The sequence below is a fragment of the Leptinotarsa decemlineata genome, unplaced genomic scaffold (genome assembly GCF_025532065.1).
Source record: "Leptinotarsa decemlineata unplaced genomic scaffold, Ldec_3_MD MMD2_tig00000035_RagTag_RagTag, whole genome shotgun sequence".
Lineage (NCBI taxonomy): Eukaryota > Metazoa > Arthropoda > Insecta > Coleoptera > Chrysomelidae > Leptinotarsa > Leptinotarsa decemlineata.
Genome location: NW_027412540.1, coordinates 28,222,428 through 28,246,313, shown reverse-complemented (window position 1 = coordinate 28,246,313; position 23,886 = coordinate 28,222,428). Strand labels below are relative to the sequence as shown.

The 23,886-nt window shown below is 32.2% G+C and overlaps 2 protein-coding genes across 5 annotated transcripts; one reads left to right on the top strand and one right to left on the bottom strand.

Annotated features, from left to right (window-relative positions):
* Positions 1-344: 344 nt before the first annotated feature.
* LOC111518210 (ataxin-3) lies at positions 345-1,614 on the bottom strand. The gene is made up of 2 exons (XM_023174590.2): positions 1,260-1,614; positions 345-1,209 (listed from the first exon to the last, which is right to left on the bottom strand). The coding sequence occupies exons 1-2, from the start codon at positions 1,281-1,283 to the stop codon at positions 448-450; spliced, it is 786 nt and encodes a 261-aa protein (XP_023030358.1). The 5' UTR covers positions 1,284-1,614; the 3' UTR covers positions 345-447.
* A 3,875-nt stretch (positions 1,615-5,489) lies between these two features.
* Positions 5,490-23,827, top strand: Unr (cold shock domain-containing Unr). 4 transcript variants are annotated; one of them, XM_023174588.2, is made up of 11 exons: positions 5,490-5,647; positions 9,017-9,555; positions 11,893-12,221; positions 13,510-13,686; positions 15,822-16,024; positions 17,142-17,349; positions 17,403-17,719; positions 17,779-18,256; positions 18,834-19,045; positions 19,486-20,064; positions 22,487-23,827. In XM_023174588.2, the coding sequence occupies exons 2-11, from the start codon at positions 9,462-9,464 to the stop codon at positions 22,653-22,655; spliced, it is 2,766 nt and encodes a 921-aa protein (XP_023030356.1). In that variant the 5' UTR covers positions 5,490-5,647; positions 9,017-9,461; the 3' UTR covers positions 22,656-23,827. The 4 variants fall into 4 exon arrangements, with proteins under 4 accessions (XP_023030356.1, XP_023030354.1, XP_023030355.1 ...); XM_023174586.2 differs by having other exon boundaries at positions 17,127-17,349; XM_023174587.2 differs by having other exon boundaries at positions 13,510-13,689.
* Positions 23,828-23,886: the final 59 nt, after the last annotated feature.

The following is a 23,886-nucleotide window of genomic DNA, read 5'->3' as shown; positions in this document are numbered from 1 at the left end:
TCTTCAACTTCAACTCTAGATATAAAATCCCAAATCACAACACTAGCGAATATTACGAACTAGCGAACGAAAAAAAAAAAAATTCTCGTGAATATTCAATATCTCTTGAAACGAAAAAAAATTGGTCCTAGGTGGCCAACAGCAATTTAAGCCTAGAGTATCTGAATTTTATCAAAAATATGTTATCAAGAAATATATTTTTGATGAATCAAAACGATTAAAACTGTTATAATTAGGTACATATTTCTATCTTAATAATCTTGATAGAAAATGAAATAATAAGAAATTATTCTGTGAATATGTAGGTATAAATTTTTAGTTTAGAATTGAACAGTAAAATGACATTGATTATGAAGTTAATTTATAAAAACTGAAACATTACAAAATATCAACAAAAAATAACAGTTAATATATATATATACAAAAAGGATTCAAAGTAAAAGATTTCTAACAGTCCAAACTCATATTAATAGCTTTTCGTAATAAGGTTTCTTCATCATCTTCTTCTAGCCTGTTGCTGAAATTTTGCATACTCAACCTCAGTGCTTCCTGCAAATCCTTATCTTCATTTTCGGGAGTATAGCAATCATTTTCGTCTCTCAAGCTACGCTGAAGTGCTGCTTGAACGTCGGGATCGCTTTCATTAGATGAAGCAGCTTTCAGACTAGGCCTAGGAATTGCACGTGCAGGATTATTTCTTAGAATTTCATCGGCAGTGCATTCTGGTAGGTCTCCAAAAACAGCAAATATTGAATATCCATCATTCATCAATTGTGCCAAGAACAAAGACAAATATGTGTCGGATATTAATTCTGGTTTTGATAATAGGGAATTGAGATTGAACCACTGGTTCCCGATTTTTCGAATAGTCAACCAATGATCTCGATAATTACATATGAAGGCATACATTTGACTCGGGTTATTCATGCTGATTCTCTTATCTGAACTCGAATAAGGCACTAATTCTAAGCCCCACACTTGAAGAGCACTACTTATTACTTGTACAGAAAAATAACCACTATCATCCATGTTTCCAGATGGCTGCTGTAAGAATTTGCGATACTCTTCACTTTCTTCTCCACATTCAGCCATCCTTCGTCTCTCTTCATCATCTAACTTCTGAGCTAAAGAACTCAGATCTACGGCGGTAAAATACGGTCCTTGTAAAAGTGAGTTCAAACAGTGCTGAGCGCACAAGGAACCTTCTTGCTGAAATAAGCAGTACTTGAGAATCTATTAACAAATTGCAAAAAACTGACCTTTTCATGAAATATAGCTTCCATTATGATGAAATATTTATGGCCGAAAAAGTTTCAATTGTTTCGAACTCTTAATATTCACGATTGAGTCAAAAATAAAAATAGAATATGTGTAACCACAGGCTATTGGTATGAATTGTAGGGCAAAATTATTGAATATCGAAGACATTTCAATTCCAATGATAAAGGGAAACTTCTGTTCCCATTGCTGTTGATAATACAGACATCGGAAGTATAATCATACAATAACTCAACTTTTTTCTTATTTAAAAAAGCAATTTTATACCACTCATCAAACAAACATTTTACAGAAACCACAATCTCCAATCAAAACCAAGACTCCAATGTAACAGCCAATATTCTGTCACTCTGTGATTCTGTGCCAATGAATAATATAACGAGACAGTAGACGTAGACGAAATATATCGACACTTCAGATTGGTTAGAATTTCAAATTTGGTCCACAGAGGGCATTCTCTGAAAATACTATTAAAATTACCGAAAATAATCGAAATAAAGCGAAAATAAACATGTAAAATTGTAAAATGAAGATTGATGGATGTAGTCGTCACTACGTGGTAGAAGATCACAATGATGGAGTAGTAGAAAGCCAAAAACTTTGTTTCCCGAGAAATAAAACTTGTTATGTTTTTATGCCACTTGTATTTGTAACGAATATTACTGTAGTTTCAAACGATTACAATTCAGTTTATTGCATTCGTTATAAATACAAGCGGTATGAAAACATAAGAAATTTCATTTCTCATTTTTCATAATGTAAAATATAATTAATAGACCATATTTTACTTGACAAAAAAGAAGGCAACCCTTTTCGATGATAAATTTTAAAGATTAGTGAATATCTCACAATAAAGTGTTACCCCTAGTTTATAAAAACGCAAGGTAACGAGGTATGGTAAGGTAAGAAAGTTGAAGTATTGAGAAAACACACTTGCGTTCTAGATAAAAACTGAGGTAAGGTAACGTCGGTAAGGCAAGGTAACGCAAGGTAAAAAGTTGTCTGATTTCAACTTTCTGCGTTGCGTTCTTACCTCCGACCAATCAGAAAGCGCCTACGAACTTTGACGGATATTATATAAAAGAATGAAAAATGATGATCAATTTTTGTACACAAGAATGAACAAAATATGTTTTGAACATTTAGTGAAATTGTTAGCGACTTCATTGTTGAGAAAAAGATATGGATCGATATCTCCAGAAGAGATATTGGCTATAACACTCCAGTAAAGTGAATTGTTGAATTTGAAAATATATAGAAATGGAAGTTATTTATTTCATATGAGTGATTGCTGCTGTCAAGATTATGGAAATGGATGTCAATATTTGTTTATGCATTCCTGCCAATCCAAAAATTACCAAAACCTATAATCACTATGGCAATTATTCATACTTTACTTTTTCGTGAACGTCAAAAAATGGATACCTTACCTTACCTTGCATTATTATAAACTAGGGGTTATTTGAATATGAAAATCCATGATATAGAACTGTGTTTTGTCATATCACACTTTTCACTCATTTTTCAGATCGAAACTGGTTTTTACGACCGAAACCGAAAATCGGTAACGGTCTCAGTTTCGGCCGAAACCGAATAAACTTCCTTACAAGGATTATAATTTGAGGAAAAAATAAAGAAAACGTTATTATAATCAGTCAAACCTTATTTTTTCATCTTTAAATCACAACGTTATGTAGTCTTCGACATTTTCACTTATTAATAATCAACAAATCAACATATCAACCCCTTATTTAAGAAAAAATATTAATTGCACCTTAAAAATACTCAAAATAGGTGACGTGTTTATTTGAGTAGGTGAAGATTCTTTTTTTGAATATTATTATCGGTTTTCAAAAATATTAAACATAAAATTACTTATTTAAGTTGTTACCTAATATCACAATAGGTACTTGATATTTATGTAATAAACAAAGTAAGTCAGGACATGATTAGGCACGTGGACACGGCAAAATGTCTTCGTCGCTTGTATGAAAATCAACGCGCCGAACATGACCGATCACACCGCGAGAACTCCCGAATGCAGTTCGGTTTCGGTTGTAGTTTCGGCAGGTTTGCCGCCGAAAAACCGGTTTTTTTGCCGAAAGTCGACCGAAACCGAATTTTCGGTCGGACACTAGTTGTCACTAACAAACGATTTTCGACGTATGCGAGCATGCACACTTGGTCAAGTAGCGTGCAGTTGCTATGTCGTGTCCTGTTCTATCACACGGCTCGGACGCTCTACTTTTTTTCTCGCACCTATCAAATAGCTCAAATTCTAAAACTTTATAGCTTGGCAATAATATTTCATGTACGTTTTTTTGCAGGCAAGCAAATATAACCCCTTCAATTCAAATCTTACATATGATATCAATTTCGATTGGTTAACAGATCGGTGTAGTTATGGCTGTTCCACTGGGCTGTTCACGTTAAGAAGATAATGACTTCATTTTTGGTAATTTTGTATATCCAACATAACGTTAAAATTCCCACTGAAATGCGTTCAACAGAAATGAAACTAGTAATATTTCATTTTGTAAGTTGCTCAACTGAGAGTAAAATTTCAGACGTTGCCGAATCGAAAAAAACTCGAAAACTGTCATCTTTCTTTTCTTTTAGCAACATGATCTTGGAACTCCTGGCTGGATAGCCCTGGCAGCTGAAGCCATTAATGGAAAAAGAAAAATAAGAAGAAGAACCAATCATTTCTTTTGATATGACCTGCGTATATTCAATACGCTTAGCATTGTCGAAATAGTACCAACAAATAACAAAATTAAGTAAGAATAATAGCAATAAAACATATCAACAGTACAAAAAAATTTGAAAGTTCGAAAGAGTGCACATGTTGGCAAAGCCGTAATGTGTTATCTTGTGACGTCATTCTCTTCCTAACGTTAACAGCCTCAAACCTCATAGTAACAAATATTAGGTACTTGAGACTATATCTATATTGACTTACCTAATTATGATGTACTGTTTGGAACCTTTGGTGTAGTAATGAATATTACTGCAGTAATATTGACTTACCTGTTCATATCTGCTTGCCAGGTAGCCATGCGCAGAAATAAGTAGGCAATCCTACCTAGGCATATTCTATCAGTTGGGATGAAATTCATTCGGATATAAAAAAAGTGAAGTTGGTGGAAAAAAATTGATCAAAATTAATTCAATTAAAAATAGCTATGAACAGTTTTTGATAGACAAGTTTGTTGATAAATTATATTTGATGAAAAATATGTCTCATCAAGTTATCTTATGGGTGAAGGTCGATCTCTCACCGGCTCTTAAACTCTTTATCAATTGTCAGATAGGAATAAGCATGATCATTCGACGAAGGAAAAAACGGTTTAATTTCATCCTGTGGCAGGATTCAGTAATAACAGTCTGCCACATTCAGCAGTAAAACGGCTTTAACTACCGGAAGTTACTGAAAGCAAAGCAATAAATCGCAGCAAAGCTCTAGCTGCAAGCTGAAGTAATTGACCGAGACTTTCGAGTTTCTCAGTAACAGTGTATTGAAAATTCGCTCCTAATAAATAATAGAAATTTTATTTTTATCGTTGTTTTAATAAAATTTTGAATAAATAGATTTATAAAAATTTATTAGATTTTAAATAAACATCTACAGAAATAGTGACATACTGAATGGGTGACAGCTTTGTATATCGTTAGTCTATATATAAAGGTGACGACTATCGATATATCTACTATCTGTACTGTAATGTAAGCAACAAAAATAATCTCATTACAAATTTTAACGAGCTCATATTGAGGTACCTACGTTTACTAGAGATACTATAGAGCTTAGATTCTTAAATGGTTTTCGCGGAACCTGGGGTTCCGTAGAAGGGTTACAGGGGTTCCGCGCGCTCTGTCGGAGATCTAAATACCCTGCAATTGTTGAAAAAACTATTTCATTTCTGCTTCCATTTGTGACAACTTAGACACCGTTGTGAGACTGGATTTTCAGCTCAAGCTTACATAAAAAATAAATACAGACTGAATGCAGCTTCGGATCTTCGCATCCAACCGTTGTACATAAAACTTAATTTCAGTACTATTATAGGAAAATATGTTTATAAATTTCATTCTTCACATTAAATAGTTTCATTATAATGATTATTTTTCATTTATAATTTTTTCTTTCGTCGAGTCGTGACATGATAATATTCAAATTACTAGGTGAACACTTCAATTATCAAAAATAACTAGCTAGGGTTCCATAAAAAAATATGCTCAATTCCAAAGTATGTTTCTGTGCTTTTGGTGGCAACCAATGAGGTGAATTCTTTTGACGGTTTTTGTTTTCTTGTAGCATGTTGACATTCAACATGGCGGCATGTCGTCAGTGCTGTGCTGTGTCGTGGTGAGTTGATAATTTCTGAAATAATTACAAAAATACAACAAATTATGTCGTAGATCTAACTAGAAATCTCTTTTGAATTATAACGCGCATTCCAAACCCATAGTTAGATTCTATATTATTGTAATAATGTCGTAATTGATGAAAGTAATTGATTTAACCCTTTTTTAATTCATCTTTCCTGTGACAGAATCTACGCAGCAAATGCCCTGTTTGTTGAAATATTTTATGAAAATACGTATTCTATGTTGTGAAATACATGCTGAAAGTTCTTAGATGCTTGAAATATAAAATTATAATAAACTTTATATCATAAATAAATCGATAATATGACCGTTGTTCTTTCTACCTTGACTCGTTTTGTATTTCAAATACACGTTTCTAATGTAGTCTTGTGGCAGACTAATGTATTTTATCTCATGTTTTGATAACTTTTCTTTCTATTTTTCAATTGGGAATAATTAGTCATTTTTTTTTCTAACATATACTTTCATATCTAACCTAATTCACATTTAATTTTTTGATAAATGTTTTTATTTGGGTAAATGTACAATAACTCATGTATGTTGTAGTGAAACACATCACAAAACAATTTAATACTTACTTTCTAACCCGCCTAGGGACTTTTTATTCCAATTCAGTTTTTATTTTGTTCAGGCAAGTAATACTTAGTGATTTACAACTTGAACAATGTTTATATTTCTTCATTTCTTGTGTCTGCAACAAATGTTAATTAATACCTAAGATATCTAACCGTATATTTGAATTCGAATACATGAATCTACAAGTTTGAGTGGTTTGATTATTAAAGTAATATTACAAGGGACCAACTTGTTTTCGGTTTATATAAATTCTATTCAAGAACTCTGGCTGATAAGAACCTGTATCTATATGATGAAGACCAAGAATCCAGTTACTTATATATCACAAATAGTAATAATCATAATATTTTGCTGATCATTTTTCAAGATTTCAACTAAAAATTCAAGATTATATTCATGAGATATTGCTGTGGGCAATCACATTAGACATCTGAGGAAAATAACAACACTTGTAGTTGGGAAAGCTGTGAAATAGTTTTATTATTGTATGTTTTGTCAATTACAATTTATTACTGATGTCTTGTATCCTGATGAAGAAAATCTCATTGAATCTTTGATAGTATTCCAAAAAAAACTTTGGTATATGATACCTGATTTTATTCTGTATAAAAATTACCCTATCATGTCTTTACATTTGCTAATTTATGTTCTTACACCTAGAGAATGTATACTGATCATTTGATTATAGTACATAGTTACATAAAGTTGTTATAAAAAAGTATAATTATCAATTTTAAGATTTTCTTCCAAGCTAACTAATGATTACCATTATAACTGTGGTTTCATAAATTTTATTTATTAGTGTATTTCTTAGTTCAATAAAAAAAAATTGTGAGCTATAAATATTCTGCTAATTTTGTAGACCTGGACTACATAGCACTTGTAGTTATGACAACCAAAATGTTTTTCCTATTTTAATGAAGAAAAGAGACTTGAAACTTTCTTTGTTACATACATACAGTTTTATTGTATAAGTTTGAAAATGTCCTTATAGGACGAAACTGCAGTAACATTAGTTAAGAATAAAAGTGGTAAAAAACATAGAAAGTTTCAATACTCATTTCTTCATTATGATTTCCTACCACGTAGTAAAGGCTGCATCCATCAATTTATTTTCCTATTTTATTATGAAGTTCTATCAGAAGTGGCTACAGCTGTAGCTACTTTTGTAGATTTTTACATTAATAACCCAGGAGACCCTAATTGTACAACTTCCCTTTGATAATGATACTTTCGTTCCAGCAACCTGACTCAACTTACGCATGGACAATTGAAAAGTGGTCATTAATAATTTACCATAGCGCTCTTCAAGTACTCACTAAAACCTATAAATTTGATGACATGAACCGGTGTACTATAACAACCCACAAGTCACATTTGGACTGTGTCAAATAAATATCGCAGATAGCAAAGATTTTTAAAATCTTTCAGATAATTGGTGATTTTATGAGTGTAAAACACTACTAACATACCACTCAAATCCTCCAATTTATCTGAATACTGCTCAAACTGAATATCACCTTCATTTTCATTCATTGGTGATGCAAAGGAGATAGCAAACTTTTGAGAAAATGATTAAAACATGCTATTATTACTACTTTGTGACATAATTCTAAGGCCATAACAAATTCGACTTAGATCCTTGTAAATCATTTCTATATGGTTAGTAAAACTTGATGTTTCATCAATTAGAATATCCAAACATCTTATACTATTATACGGCAATATTTCCTATTGATTAACAATTAGATTGACTTGTTTATCTGTGCCCTGATTTGTTCTGAAACACACTGAGTTTGTTTTTTCTTGATTTATTACTAGATTACATAGATCATTAATATAAAAAATATCATTTCCAAATCGATACAATCAAACGGCATTGATAAATACAGGAAAATTCCACAACAGACACTATCGGCATCAAGGTTGTTGCAAATGTTATTCAGCTATCTCGTCACTTCTTCCTGGACAGATGCCATTTTGATTTTTGCCAAATAATTTTTGATATGCGAAGAAATCAAATAACTGTTCGCAAACAATTATTTCGAAAAACTTTGAAAATGCACTTAAGAGACCAATAATTGGTGTTTAATTCTCAAAATGATCAGGATCGCCTTCGTTTGATTAAACATGGTTTGAGAATTTTCAGCCACAATGGCTTAAATAGTTTAAATTATTTTTTATTTAAATTTTGATTCAGGGGCACATATTACAGCTTTTCGGTTGAGTCCTTATTGAACTTCAATCATAACTTTTTTTGCTTTTCCCTGATCTTTATCGCATCCTTGTTGTCGTTTTTTGTGATAACCTAGGAAATGACGAATAATAATATGTGTACTCCCACCCACCAGAGTTGCAACACACTTTTCACCAATTGAGTCTCATCTCAGAGACCCTATTAGATTCAACTATGTATTGAATATTTTTCAATCACTTTTAATTTGATGATGAAAATTCAACTTTACCTTGTTCGCACCTGAATTTTTTAATAGAATTCATAAAAATCATGTATTCACTGAAGTATGAAACCATTAAATTTTAAAAGTATCCAAGTCTTACTATGGTATTGGTGAATTTCTCTCGGACTATCTAAAATATCTTCTAGTCTAAGCAAATTAATTTATTTTAAACTATTATTAATAGCACATTTATCTCTTATACTGACATGTATAATGTTTTTGATGTCAGTCAACAAGGATAAATAAATTTTATTATTATTATTATGAATATTTTCCTTATAGTAAAAGTAAATGTTTTTGTTCTGTTTCAGCTTGTGTAACTAACAACCTCAAAATTTAGCATAGAAAATTCGAAGTAACCAGTATCCTGCGCAACCACTGGCCTTGATAAAAATTATGAGCATACAGCACAATACGCACCCAGCACGCATTGAAGACATCTGAGGATTTTTATTTAATTTTTCATTCGTTCATACAAATTTTGAGTGACTGGATTGTATTTTTTATAATTCGATTGTTTTTCTTTATGAAGTATTGTGAACTTGTTGATGCCAGTTGCATATATTGTATATTGCGAATCGAATCATTTTTAAAGTGGGTATTTTTTTGAATAATTGCTCGGTATCGGCTGCCATAATTGACTCTGTGCGGTATTTGTTCTAAAAATACCGATTAACCATTCTGTGATATTCACTACACTTAAGAAACGATAAGAAGAAGTGTGAAGAAGCTAAATCATTGTACCGAACTGAAAACATGTCCACGAATCCTCAGTGGAAATCCTTCCAGCCGCCTCCCGACACAAATCAAGACAGCAGCATTTTAGATTTCAAGCCTATGACTAGTAACGGTAAGTTTTCACTAAAGTTTTTTTTTTCAGTTTTAACTATCACTCTTTTTATTCGTTCATGGAAGCCTCTCAATTTGTATGAAATGTGAAGATAGTTTCATTGGTAATAATCAAAAGTATCTTTTTTTGAAAAAAATAAAAAGCTTTTTGATTTTCTACTACTCCATATTTGTACAATAAAAGCGGCAAACAAACAAAAAAACTTTTTCCCAAAAACTAATATCTCCTGAAAATATTTCCGTCTATAAAATATATATCTCTTTATTTCAAATTATGCGTGCAATATAATCTTAATGATTTATAACAAAACACAAAATGAAATTACTTTACAGTAAGGCAAATCACTCACTGATCATGAGACGCATTTCACCAACTAAGTTTACATCTTTCAAAAAAAATACTGTGAAGGTATATATTGGAAAAATTTCTAAACAAATGTAGGCATGACACTTTATAAAAGACACTTGTAAGTTCGCATTTGGAATATGCTAGTTACATATGGAACCCATTTATTGACTATTGTATTGGTGGCATTGAAAAAGTTTAGAAATGATTCCAGAAATACTTATGTATAGAAAAAGTGAATACTGATACTGATTTCGTAAATAATATTTATTTCAATCAAACCCTTTCATTGGTCATTGAAACTCTACAGTTTCATAACAATCAGAATCATTTTATTCATCACAAAAGAATACACATTGTGTGGTGAAAACTACAGAATATGTAACTTATCGGACTAGTCAAAAAAAAAATATATTCCTATATAAAGTAGATTGACTAAAATTGATAAAATATAGACAATACAATATCTAGTGTTATATATATATGTAAATAAAAAATAGGGATGGACAAAGGGATTATAAAGTGGGAATATGGTACAACTGCAGCAATGGGACACTATTTAGTGATATAAATATATAAAAAAGAGTATAATAAGAATGTACAATTATAACAATTACACAACGAATTCAGTTGAGGTTTGTACAATTATAATTTTAAAATATAATCAGGAGCCCAGGAACTCTTCTATGCTATAGAAAGCTTTATCGCTGAGATATGTTGATATTCTAGTCCTAACTGCTGACTTGCTACCGCTCATATCTATTAGATTTTTCATCTTATTGAAACATTTTACACCAACATATTTTGGGGAATTTTGACCAATGAGAAGCCTGGAAAAGGGCAGATGAATATTTTCCTTATTCCTTGTATCATGTGCATGTATTTGATCATTTTACAGAAACGTATTTTCATTGTCCTTTATAAACAATATCAAGTTCAAGATGTAGAGACAAGGTAACGTTAGTATTTTAGAATTTCGGAATAGTGGCTTAGAAGATTCTGAATTCACCTCATAGAATAGAATAGAACTAAAAATTATCAAATGACCGTTTTTTTTTGTTTGGTATCTCTTTGCCGGATTATTTATCCCTAAAAAAGAATTAGTTTGGTTGTTGCTGTCTTCCGGAATGAATTTATCTCTTCTGAAGTCAAAGTTTCTATAACCTTCGCCACTAGGCCAGAAGAAAAGTTTGTAGAATTTTTCTTTAAACTTGAAATCGGCAGCTATTATGAACGTTTTCAAATGGTTGTCAGTTTTGATGAGTTTCACAATAAAGTTCTTCTTGGGATCTGCTGTTTTTTCGTTCAGATAGTTTTTAATATTAATTTTTTCAACTTTTTTTTCTACTCGATAAATATACATCCACACTTTTGACTTTGCCCGTTGGAATTTACTGTTTTTGTCAACTGATTGAGCAATTTTGAGGTAAGATGGTGGTTTCCTTTGTATGTTTTGTCAGTCAGAATAATTGTCCCAACCATGAATAAAAACAGCTGCCTCAGGACTCATTGTTTTTAAATTTATAAATTCATTTAGTTTTTGTTTGGTTTGTACTCTCAAAATTTCATTTCCAACTTGCTTCAAATTGAGAGGTGAACCACCCTGTGAATTAAATATGTTTGGAATTTCCCCTTTATCAATATTTAGTTTCTTGTCAAGAGGATTACTCATTATTTTGGTTTGGGTAGCATAGTTTTTATCTGTTTTTTTAACTGTCATTTTTTTGTGGATTCAAGGCTATCGCTGAATGCCATGTTTTTATACATAAACAATATCTGTTTGTTCATGAGAGGGGACATTGAATTTGTGCTTATAAAACTTGTGAGTTTTTCTTCGAGGAGTAATATTTTCTCATTCAATAAAGTAATTATTGATTGTTGTTAATGAAAAATAAGACATATATTTGAAAATGAATGAATTATGCCCTTTTTCTGTTTTAATATTATTATTATTATGATCATTTGTTTTATCCATCTTCATTATCTTTTCAGCAAACAAGCCTTCTCAATCATACAGTTTCAATCGATCAACTTCAAGTTCTCGTTTTGGTGATTTTCCGTTGCTGCAAGACAAGTCTTCACCTTACAACAACGGCCTGTACGGCTCCTCAAGCACGACACACGCATCACCACGTTTTCCCATCGGAACATTTTCCATCGACACAAACAATGTTTACAACAGCAGTGGCGACAATTCAATGAACAACAGCAGTAGTATGTATTCGAATGGAAACAGCAGCAGCAGCGTCAGCTATAACAATGACTCTTCCAATTCCTCAAATTTGGGTACCAGAGAGACTGGGATCATAGAGAAACTTCTGGTAAGTAACTTTTTCAAGGGATGGAAACAAGCTTCATGTGCCCTTTTGGTATTTTACTGTTTTTTGCAGAAACTAAAACTGAATTGAAAATAAATAATATAGTCACTTATGATCTAAAGAGTATGTATGAAAAGTATTGTCGAGTTAAATATGTTCTCAAGCGAGTTTTAAAAATATTAACATTGGCAGAACTATTTTTTTGGGCAGTTCATTGAAAATCTTCGGGAGATCTTCAAATACTCGGGAGATTTGGAAGATACAACATATTTACTGTGGAGAATGTAGAAATCAGCGTAATTCCTCGTATTATAACTACGGACTTGTTGAATTCTGGTAAACTTATTTCTATTTGTGAATACATATACACACATTTCTAAAATTAAAATACTTATCTGTCTACAAGCGGTCTACAGAAAGATTTTCTTAGGGTATCGCAAATAATTCTTAAAACGCATTTTTGTAAAATAAATACGTAAGGTGTTCGAGTGGAAACACCCCAGAAGCATAACCCATATCGTGATGGGGATGTTACTTGGGCATGATATAAAACGAATAATTGTTCACTTAACAGAATGTTCCTAAGGTTTGGGAACATTAAACATAACTTGAGATCAAGTTGGTACAATGTTCTTTCCAGTTCAAGCCAGCGTCTGTAGCGATTCCAAGAACTGATAAAGTAGGCTTGATGTATAGTACAATACAGAAATTGACATATATAAATTAAAAGTGCATACATATTATTTCCTAAGCTTGAATTGATAAACAATGATTGTATATTTTTTTGATCTCAAACATTATTGAGTTTTTGGTCAAAGATTGTGTTGATAATGAAAATTTGACAAGTGTTATGGATTCTCTCTCTCTCTCTCTCTCTATTTTGGATGGTCGTTGCTTCCTATCGTCAGGTGCATTTGACTAATGCTCCTCCAGTTACTGAAGTTTTTTCCCAAAACCAAATCGTTATTTTTAACACCCTGACACGTGTTTCGATCACCAAGTGATCATCTTCAAAGAGGAAGATTAAAACTAGAAACTAATGCGAGCTAACCCTATTTATGCTATATAGGTAACCCATGCAGGTAAACCATCCATCTATTAGGTTGGTATACCTGTATGGTTGGTACGCCTGGATGGTCTTCTGATGAATTCATTTGAATATTTTGGTTCTATAGACCTCTACTTCATTCATTCTACTTTGTTAACTTTCCACTTTTAGGTTTCTCTGTCAATCCTTTACCACTCCACAAGAAATGTCAACCATATTCATACATGTTTGTTTTACTTTTAGCACTCTTATGGATTCATCCAGTGTTGTGAGCGTCAAGCACGTTTATTTTTTCACTTCAGTCAGTTTAGCGGTACTATTGAGCACTTGAAAATTGGAGATCCTGTTGAATTTGAAATGACATATGACAGACGAACTGGTAAACCCATAGCCAGTGCAGTTACCAAAATTGCTCCAGAGGTAGTAAGTAATTTCAGTTCCATACATCATATTATTGAACTGTTTTGCTTAATAATAATAAGAAATTATCCTCCTAAAGCTTCCAATTTCATTTTTGTTTTACCACCCAAAAAATTGTTTGAATCTGTCCTAATGATTAGATGAATTTCCCAATATTTTCTGTGACTTCACGTTCGCAGCGGCACATTGTACACTCTTCTATGGAAAAGCTCAATTATGTCATTCTGTTTTCTAAATCAAAATTATCTGCTTTAATTTAAGACTAAGTGATAGAGTAATTTATAGAGACAAGATAACAACACATCACGTCGTCTTATGAATAATGAATATCAAACAAGTCAAAAGTGACGAAAATAAAGAGGTTCACATTCTAAAATTTACCAATTAAATGGCTCTTTGCTAGCTGTATGTCATATAAAAATTTTAAGTTGACGCACAGCATTCTGTTTGAAGCCATCATTGAAACCTGATTTGATTAGTGAACATTAATTTTTCAAATTAAATTCAAGAGTTGGGTGATAACTTTTTAATTACCAAATGTTTTTTTTTTCAAGAAGAAGTTCGCAAGGTTGAAATTTTATTTTTAAACTTTCAATAGAATAATAATAATTATCGTTGCTAAAATTGGTCCAATTTTTTTTAACATGTCAATATGAGTATTTCAACAAAAATTTTCATCAGTGTAGTCCTAAAAATTTTATATTTTGACAATATTCAACAATTTAGTTGTTAAAAGTCAAATTATCTTTGTAATTTTATTCTAAGTTATCAACATTAGAGAAGACTTTTCATGATAATTCACCCAAGAGGTTTAGTTTAGTATCACTAGAAAAAAAAAAAAGTAATGTTGTGTCTTCTGCGTATAACTTAACATTTCCTTTCAACAATAATTTTTAAACAATTTAAGTAAATCAAAAATAAAATTGGAACCAAAATAGACCCTTATGGAACACCACAAGTGATAGTTTTCAATGAACTGGCATTTTTTCTTAGACATAAAAGGTATTCTGTTAGATAAATAATTTTCAAACCGTCTATTTATAATCCCTGGAATACCAATGCTATTCAATTTTTTCAATAAAATATAATGAATAACTGTGTCAAATGCTTTTCGCAAATCCAGAGATAATCCACATTTCATATCTCTACCTAATTGTTGAATATTAGAAATATCATCCATTACTGCAGACTGTATCATTGATCTGCAAAAGCCATACTGACCTGAATACAAATAATTTATTGACTCTAAATATATTCTATCAACCTATTATTCATTGCCTTTTTGATAATTTTTGAAAATTTAGGAAGAACTGAAATGGTCCTATAATTATTCATATCACTTTTGCTACCAGATTCGAATATAGAAGAAACCTATGCAATTCTACAGTTACTAGAGAATATTATTAGCAGAGCTTATAATAGAGTGGGATGATTGATAAACATGAATGATTTGATAAGAATATAAGATAAGATAAGAATATATTATCATCTTGCTACATATAGTTTTCTGAATGTTATTGTTATTCATAAACAATCATTAAATTATTTTCCTGGTAAATAACTATTTCATAGAAATTGAGCCATTTTATGGCATAGATTGTTTTTCAATGTGCTTCACATAAAATTTCTAAGGTAAAGTAAATAATTGCCATTGAGATGGCAATGGAAAATTATGAATAAGTGCTTTGGATAGATTATTTCATTTTTCAAACAATTTCATCATAACCTAACCACTAGTCCCTTGTTATGCATGAATAATATTAGATGAATATTGTTAAGTTGTATGAAATTCGAGTTGCATTTACTAGCAATCAATCTATTGAAAACACTTCCCACACCAAAACAAAAATACGCGTTTTGCTAACCAAGTTAGCATCATCAGGAGATGACTTGGACATCTCCATGATGATGACTTTCCGACTTTACCCCACCAGAACAAAAACCCTGTCTATTGACTCGTTACCTCCTGATAATGCAAACTTGGTCATCGAAACGTGTGTCGAGAGACATCATTTTTGCTCTGGCGAGGGAAAAGTTTTTCAGTAGATTAATTTCACGCCAAAGGTTCAAAGTTCTGCTTATCAAACTAGCAATCAAATTGTACAATATCAAATGATGTTCTACCTTCTACTTAGGTAATGAGTGAAGAACGTGTAACGGGAACAGTAACTACGGAAGTCAGAGTATCTGAAACTTCAGGTGGAGATATAACTGGAAGAATCAGCTACGAAAATCGAGGAGAATGTTTCTTTCTGCCTTACACAAAAGATGATGTTGAAGGAAATGTCACATTGAGATCTGGTGATAAAGTTAGTTTCCAAATCGCGACAAATAACCGGTGAGCAGTAATACGAATTCTAAGGAAATAAGTAGCTGAGATGATTATGGTATTAGTGATATAGTATAGACTGTGATAATGATGTACTGACTTTTTCAAAATCAAGATAACCCTGTCATAAAAATATAAGGTCATTGTTATCATTTATCACAACATCATAAATATGTAGATGTGGATCAAAATTAAATTGAAAGGGGGTATATTAGGCGTATTCGAGTTCGCAGATCTAACAATTCTTGGACAGTTGAGAATAGCTAATTATCGAGAGTAGACACTTGCATAGTATAGATGGTATGCATGGTATAGATTATTCAGGTAAAATTTTGTTATTTCAGGTACCAATCATCTTATATTTAAGGACATCCTATATAGAATTCATATTATTTTATTATCCACTCGAAAAAATGCACAGATAATTTTAGTGTTACACTCTTTTTTATATGGCCACGGAGAGATATGTGCAATCACTTTTTTTAAATATCAAAGGCATATTACTGGAGTTTTATCCCAACACCAAACCGTTATTTTTTTACTTCGACACGTATTTCGATCACCAAGTGATCATTTTCAAGAGGAAGATTAAAAGTGCATCACTAGTTTATCAAAGGCATATTGTTAGAAACATTACTCCAAAGTTCCACTGAACATTCTATTGGGAATTTTCAGAAAACTTTTAAATTTGAGGTTTCTTCTCCTTTGAATTGGGTTCGAATGTTTGCGTTTGAATTATATAGAATACCAGACAGGAATATTAGTATTATGTCTGCTCCTTAGACCTTCACTGATTCAACCTCTGTAATGTAAAGATATTGACCAAGCAACCTTCAAAACTAAAGTTTCTGATTGTGTTGTGTCCTTTCATGCAGAAATAATAAAAAGCTTACAGTTATCTTTGACATCGATTATGTGTATTTTGATTAGTTTAGATTATATTCATCTTAGGATATTTATTGACTTGAAAAATAATTTTGAGTGCAATAATGAGACTTATTTTGCCCCATAATAATTTTATTCAACTATTATTGGGATAACCAACTTGAATGTGGGATAACCAATGAGTCCATGGATCCATTAAATACAAATGAGATATTCGTTTAAACAGGTATAAAATTTTTAGTGGCAATCTTGGTGCATGCCATGTACGTCTGGAAAATCCAGCCCATCCGGTGAAGTACCAAGGTGTTGTTTGTTCAATGAAAGAAAGCTTTGGGTTTATTGAGAGAGCTGATATTGTGAAAGAGATATTCTTTCACTTCTCAGAAACCAAAACCACAGAAGAATTGAAATTGGGAACTGATGTGGAATATATCATCCAAACACGCAATGTAAGTTTCCTTTCAAAGCACATACCCAGATAAATGAAAATTGCTGTTCCCAGGGAAAGGAAGTGGCATGTAACATCATTCGTCTACCAACTGGTACAGTAATATTCGAAGATGTGAAGCCCGAAATCATCAAAGGCCAAGTTTTGAAACCTATTGACCGGGGTCCTCGCAATCCCAATGAAGCCCTTCCGGGTCGTATAAGATTTAGAGCACCTGATCATGCAGAAGTAGAAATTTCATTCAGCGAAAAAGACCAATCGGGTGATTTCACTTTACGCCACGGTGACTGGGTACAGTTCCAGGTTGCCACAGACAGAAGAGATGGTTTAGATAGAGCCACTAACATTATCTTATTAGATGAGAGTTTCAAGTAAGTTGAATTGAAAACTTGTCCTTTTGAAAGTATATACGTTTTTATTAATTTTCTAGGGTATCTGGCGAGAAACGAGAGCAAGGAGTTGTTGTATCTATTAAGGAAGGTTTTGGTTTTTTGAAATGTGTCGAGCGGGAGGCTAGGTTGTTTTTCCATTTCAGCGAAGTTCTCGATGCTGACCGAAGCAAAATAGTTCAAGCAGGTGACGAATTTGAGTTCACTGTAGTCCAGGATCAAACAAGTTCAAGTTTGTATTCGAATAATCGACAAAGTGCCATTAGAATGAAATGGTTACCGCCTGGTACTGTACAATTTGAAATTAGAATAGAGAATGATCTTACGGGTATTGTAACAAATGATATTCCTCTGAGTAACTGGAACAATCGTAGTCCTATCAAAAATCAGAACGGAGTCAGTGCTGAGGCTGCAGTTGAGTCCGGACTCATTACCTATAATGTTGATGGCGAAAAGAAGACAATTCCCTTCTACTCCAAAGATTGTAATTTGAAACATTTTCCAAGAACAGGAGATAAGGTTAGTTTTATCTTTCCTAATAATAATATTCATTTACCATCAATGAAAAATATGTTTTTTACCACTTTTATTTGTAACTAACGTTACTGTAGTTTCGTCCTAAACTAAAAAATGATTGATTACGTTAGCCCTTATATAACACCACTGTAGGTAATAACAGAGGTATTTAACTTAATTGAGTACCTGAATTTTGTTTATCTGTGACAATGTGGATATGCTAATATAAAAACTGCAACACTTCAAAACAATTAGAAACCTCTCAATATTCAGGAGGTGTGTGTTATAATCAAGATAATATAATTTTGTTAACAATATCTCGTGAGTCAATTGAAATCTTCAGAAAAATAAAAAAAAAAAAATTCCGTTGTATCGAGTGACATTTTTCTAAGAACTCGCGGGCAAAATGTAACATTTCTTTCGACGATATATTTCAATGAAAATATTCGTATGAGTTTAATTCAATATAATGAGTTAAATGACATAATAAAAATAGCAGCTTCTCTTGAATAAATAGTTCCATTCATCCTTTAATTTAGAATTTTAAAAGTTTGTAGAATTTTATTACTTTATTTCACAGGTTCGTTTCAGTATAAATCAAGTTAAACGAAACAAGGAACTGATAGCAACAGATATAGAAATAATACAGCCAGCTACACAGGCAAATGGGATGAAACATGCAGTCTCTAGACACAACGGACAAGTTTATCAAGGTTTTATTGCAGCTCTGAAAGATGGGTTTGGGTTCATTGAGACCATTCAGCATGATAAAGAAGTTTTTTTTCATTTCAGGTGAGATGTACCAGAGTGTATTTTCATTTGATGAAACTTACCACTGATGACTCTGAATAATCTTATCAAACAGCCCTCTCTGAATTCGACCTTTCTTCACTCTGTCCTTTATGAAATTTATTACTTTTTTAACATGATTATTTATAACTGTTGCATTTTTTGCACACCTAAAGTTTCATGAAATTTTCAGATGCCATTTAGTTGAATGTCTCCATAATGATAATTTTTGTCTTGGGAGGTCAGGTTTTCAATTAAATGGCACTTATTACCCATTTTCTATATATAAAAAATAAAATATCCAATTTTATAGAAATGTTTCACTGTATTTCTGTTGATGAATTTCGTGACGTGAAAAATAACTAAAAGTAGTTGAATATTGTACTGATATATTTGCAAAGTAATTGTAGAACTTTCCTAAGATACATATTTTATATTTATAGCAATTTTGATGGTGAAGCCCCTACTTTGGAACTGGGTCAAGAAGTTGAATACAATCTGGGGACTAGAGGTAATTCTGGGTCTTGCTCTTCTGCAGAAAATGTCAAAATTGTACCAAAGGGAACCATTTCTCTACCTCCGTTCAGTGGAGAAATTCTAGAAGGAACAATTGTTAGACCGTTAAGATCAGTTAATCCTGACCAGACTGAGTATTCTGGACTAATCAGAATCAAAAGCGATGATCCAAATGAAAAACCGATGGAGTATGAATTTGGTATCATGGGTCTCGTCAATAAAAGAGAACTGCTTCAAGTGGGAGACCATGTTCAATTTCAAGTAGATTCCACAGGTAGGGCTGCCAACATTGTGGCGGTGAGAAAAAAGTTGAGGGCCACTGTGGATGCTATCAAAGGTCACTTTGGATTTTTGGCGTATGAAGTTGAAGAAGGCAAAAAGCTATTCTTCCATATGACTGAAGTTAAAGACAACGCAGGTCTTCAAGTAGGAGACACTGTGGAATTTGTGCTTGTGACGAATCATAGAAGTGGCAAGTCATCGGCTTGTAATGTTGTCAAAGTGAGGTTAGTATCTTTGAAAATGTTATATTTGCATCTGTGGAAAGTATTTGATGATTCAGTGTCACTATTTTCCGGGTTTGAAGGTTGTGGATTTTTGGAATTTCTTCCTGAGGTTTCGCTGTCGCGACTTAATATAAAAAAGCGTTTTGTATTCAATTGTATGATTTTCGATATCTACTCGTCAATTGTTTCAACCTCATGTTCATTTTTTTATAATGTAAGTACTACCTTTGCCTAAAGACAATGGTACTACTTTGTTGAAATCACTTAGTTTGTCTTATATACTATTCTTTGTACTTCTTGTTTTACTGGATAGGTGGCTAATTCAACTCGAAATACAGGGTGTTTGGTAGCTGGGTGCAAACCTTTAAGGGGGTGATACACTAGCCCATGTAGAACATATTCATACAAACATTTTTATTTTCTAGTGGGTTTTTGATTTTTAAGAGAACTATTACGATTTTTTGTACAAAAACCCAAAATTGGTCAATTAAATGCTAATAACTTCTAATCTTAACAGAAATGTCCGGTTTTTTAAATTTATTTCAGTAGTCTTATGTGTCCCCAATCGTACTAAAGTAGTTTTAAGCACCATTGTGTCCAAAAAAGTTATGTACAGAGCATTTAAGCTCTACAAAAAAAGAAAGAAAATAAAAAATCTGATCTTTAATGCCAATTAAAAAAATAAATAAAATACATAGAGGTGTTCAGACACCTTTAAAAACATGCTTAGTTACTGCTCTTTCGTTTGAGGTATCATTTACCTAGCTTAGTCTTGAACTTTTTTAATTAGGGTACCTAAACCAGTTAAAGGTCGTGAATATGGATTTTTGTGGAATTAAAGAAAAAATTGTTTTGTACTGTAAAAATTTATTGTTGGTGTTCAAAATGTCTTCCACCATTGCGTATACACTTTCTACAACGATTTCGTACTTCAGTTGTGGTTACTTTCATTTGCATTACCTGTTTCATAATTTCAAACGCTGCCTCTATTCGCTGAAGTAATTCTTCTCTCGTGGTGATTTCTGTTGTGTATACGAGTTTTTTCGTCCGACCCCACACAAAAAAATCCAACGGAGTCAGGTTGGGTGATCTGGCAGGCCAGGGGATGGATCCGTCTCTCCAGTTGCCAGGAAAACAGCGGTTCAGGTGTTCGCGGACGCTTACAGCCCAATGTGCTGGGCATTCATCTTGCTGAAATGTGATCGGCCTGTCCGTGTCCAATATTGACACTTCGGCATCATAGAGTAACATTGGCAAGTCGTTTATCATGAATTCGAGGTAATTTTGTCCATTCAAATTGTCAGGCAAAATCCAATGACTGGATATTACGAATGCTTAACGTGTATTCATGTTGACTATTCAGGTAGTTTGGTGTGCTATTACCTGTATCTGGCTTAGGTAAATTACATAAAGTGTGTTTGTATTGATTTAGGTAATCGACCAATATAATCACGCCTGAATCAATATGCTTTAAGTCGAACAGTAAAATAAAAACGTCATCAGCTTTCATTACAAAACATCTTTTCTTGTACTTCTCATTGACCAGAGTAGGTCATTTTATCTGTTCTTCAGTTTCTCCTGTTTATAATAATTGAACTGAACATGAGCTGTGTTTCACATTCAGTTGTACCATTCAGCTATTCATCATTTGATGTCATTAAAGATCAATCATTGGTAGAAATTTTTCTCTATACTTGGTCCAATTCTATTTTTCATCAATATTATTATTATTATCACTGAAAAACCTCAGTTTCAAGTAATGCATACAAATCATATAATTTACCAAAAACCTTATCGATAATTATTGACCATTTCAAATCTGATACTGCATTCTCTATGAATATCAGAAAAGTAAATGTCACTGCCTGATCTACATGAAATATAAATTTAGTTTCCAGAGATTCAGTTGAATAGATGTGAATATTAATAAGATGCAGAGATTAAGTGCTTGGTGCTCGACTCTGGGTCTTGAGTTCTAATCTAGTTTTGATTAGATATTTTTATTGTCAGAATAAACCTAGTTGAGATTGGCTTGAATCCGTCGTGATACTCTGGTAGCTATTAACATGAACACAAGCTAATGACAACTGTTATAGATGATGTTGAAGAGGGGGACCGTTTCAGCTTACAACTTATTATATCATGAAGAGAAATAGGGATAAATTCAGCATTTGCTCTGTTTGCTGATAATCTAAAAATATATTTTGCTTGAAATTGTCATAATTGAAAAAGTATACGATGCAAAGTTCTTAATGAGAATATATTTGTGAAATGGAAAGTTATTCTGTTCATGAGACCCAAGATCCTCTTAGCTTTGTTGGCAATTTTTTTTTGGGATAATGAAGCTGTATATTGAAAAATCAAATAACTAAGACATTTTCAAAATGAATGACACCAAACCAATATCAATTCTCATTTCTAGTGATGTACAAGCTAGACCAGAAAGACTAATAAGTAGACTGCGCACCATATCGGTAGACGATACTGGGCCAAAGTTGACGTTGATGCGTCAACCAAAAGGACCAGACGGCTCGAAGGGATTCTCATCTGATGCACGTACTCTTCGTATACCAGGTGCCGTGCCCGAATAATTTTAATGTTCAACATTAAGTCATTTTCATTCATGTCATTTACAAAACTGTAGCAACTAACTTACTCTCTTGTTAGCAATGGAGTTGGAATTATATACTGTATTTTATAAAGTAAGTCTGTATGTAAGAACAATATCTCATGATTGCGGGCAAGAATATCGCTGATGACAAAATAGGTGTTTTTGTCTATGATACGTCATCATCTTTCAAAAAGTCGAAATCATTTCCAAGTTGTATTTGATAAAAGCAAATGTGAACAGTAATTGGACGTGAAAGTAAACTGAATCAGTACAAAATATTCAACTTGAGCAATTTGGCTTTGAGGAATGCTTCAGCTTACAACTTCGATAGTCTTGCCTGGAATTGTTCGGAAATGGAGTTGCAACAAAAAAAGTCTAAATGAGGGCAAGGAACTCTTTTTGGTTAACGTATACACCAAATAGTTGTAGCTAATGTTTATACGTGTTGAAATTTGAACAAAAATTATGCTGCGTAATATATAAAAAAATTGAATTTAAACAGATTGAACACTGCTTGAAAACCAAAAATAAAAATGATAATCCATTGACAAATATAAAATACAATGAATTTATTATAAGGATACAGAGTTAAGATATTAGAATATGATCTAGAGAAGACTGCATCCATAAGTAAACTGTACATTGTAAGACCTTTTGTAATTTTTATTTAGACTCCGTTTAGGTGTAACGTTAGTTTGCAGTCTGCCAGTGCCCGCAACAGCTCCCAGTATCCATAATATGAACTTCTTCGAATAAATTCAAGCATTTCAAAAGAATGACTTAAGGATCAAAGTTTGATTTCGAAGGCGCGGTGAAAAATGTTTGTTTTAAAATATCATTCTCTCGTCTCGAATCAGTTTTTCTTGCTAAATACTAGTTGTGTTCTGTGATAATGATGTCTCCTCGATAAAAAAAAAACTTTATCGTGTTCATTTGATGTAATTTTTTTTCTGATGTAATATTTTCTAATGTATTTTTACTATATTTAGGCGACCTCTTTTATTTATTTATAATTTTTATACATGCGTTGATGTGGGTACTGTGGTGCAGTTTTTGAAATAAAAACGAAATAATTGAATGTGGATTATCTTCTATTTGTAAATTGTTTTAATTTCAAGGAAATAAATATATAAGTGAATACTATTGAAAAAATTGTTTGATTTATTCAAAGTACAATTTTGATAATATATTATTGTGTTCAACCACAAAAA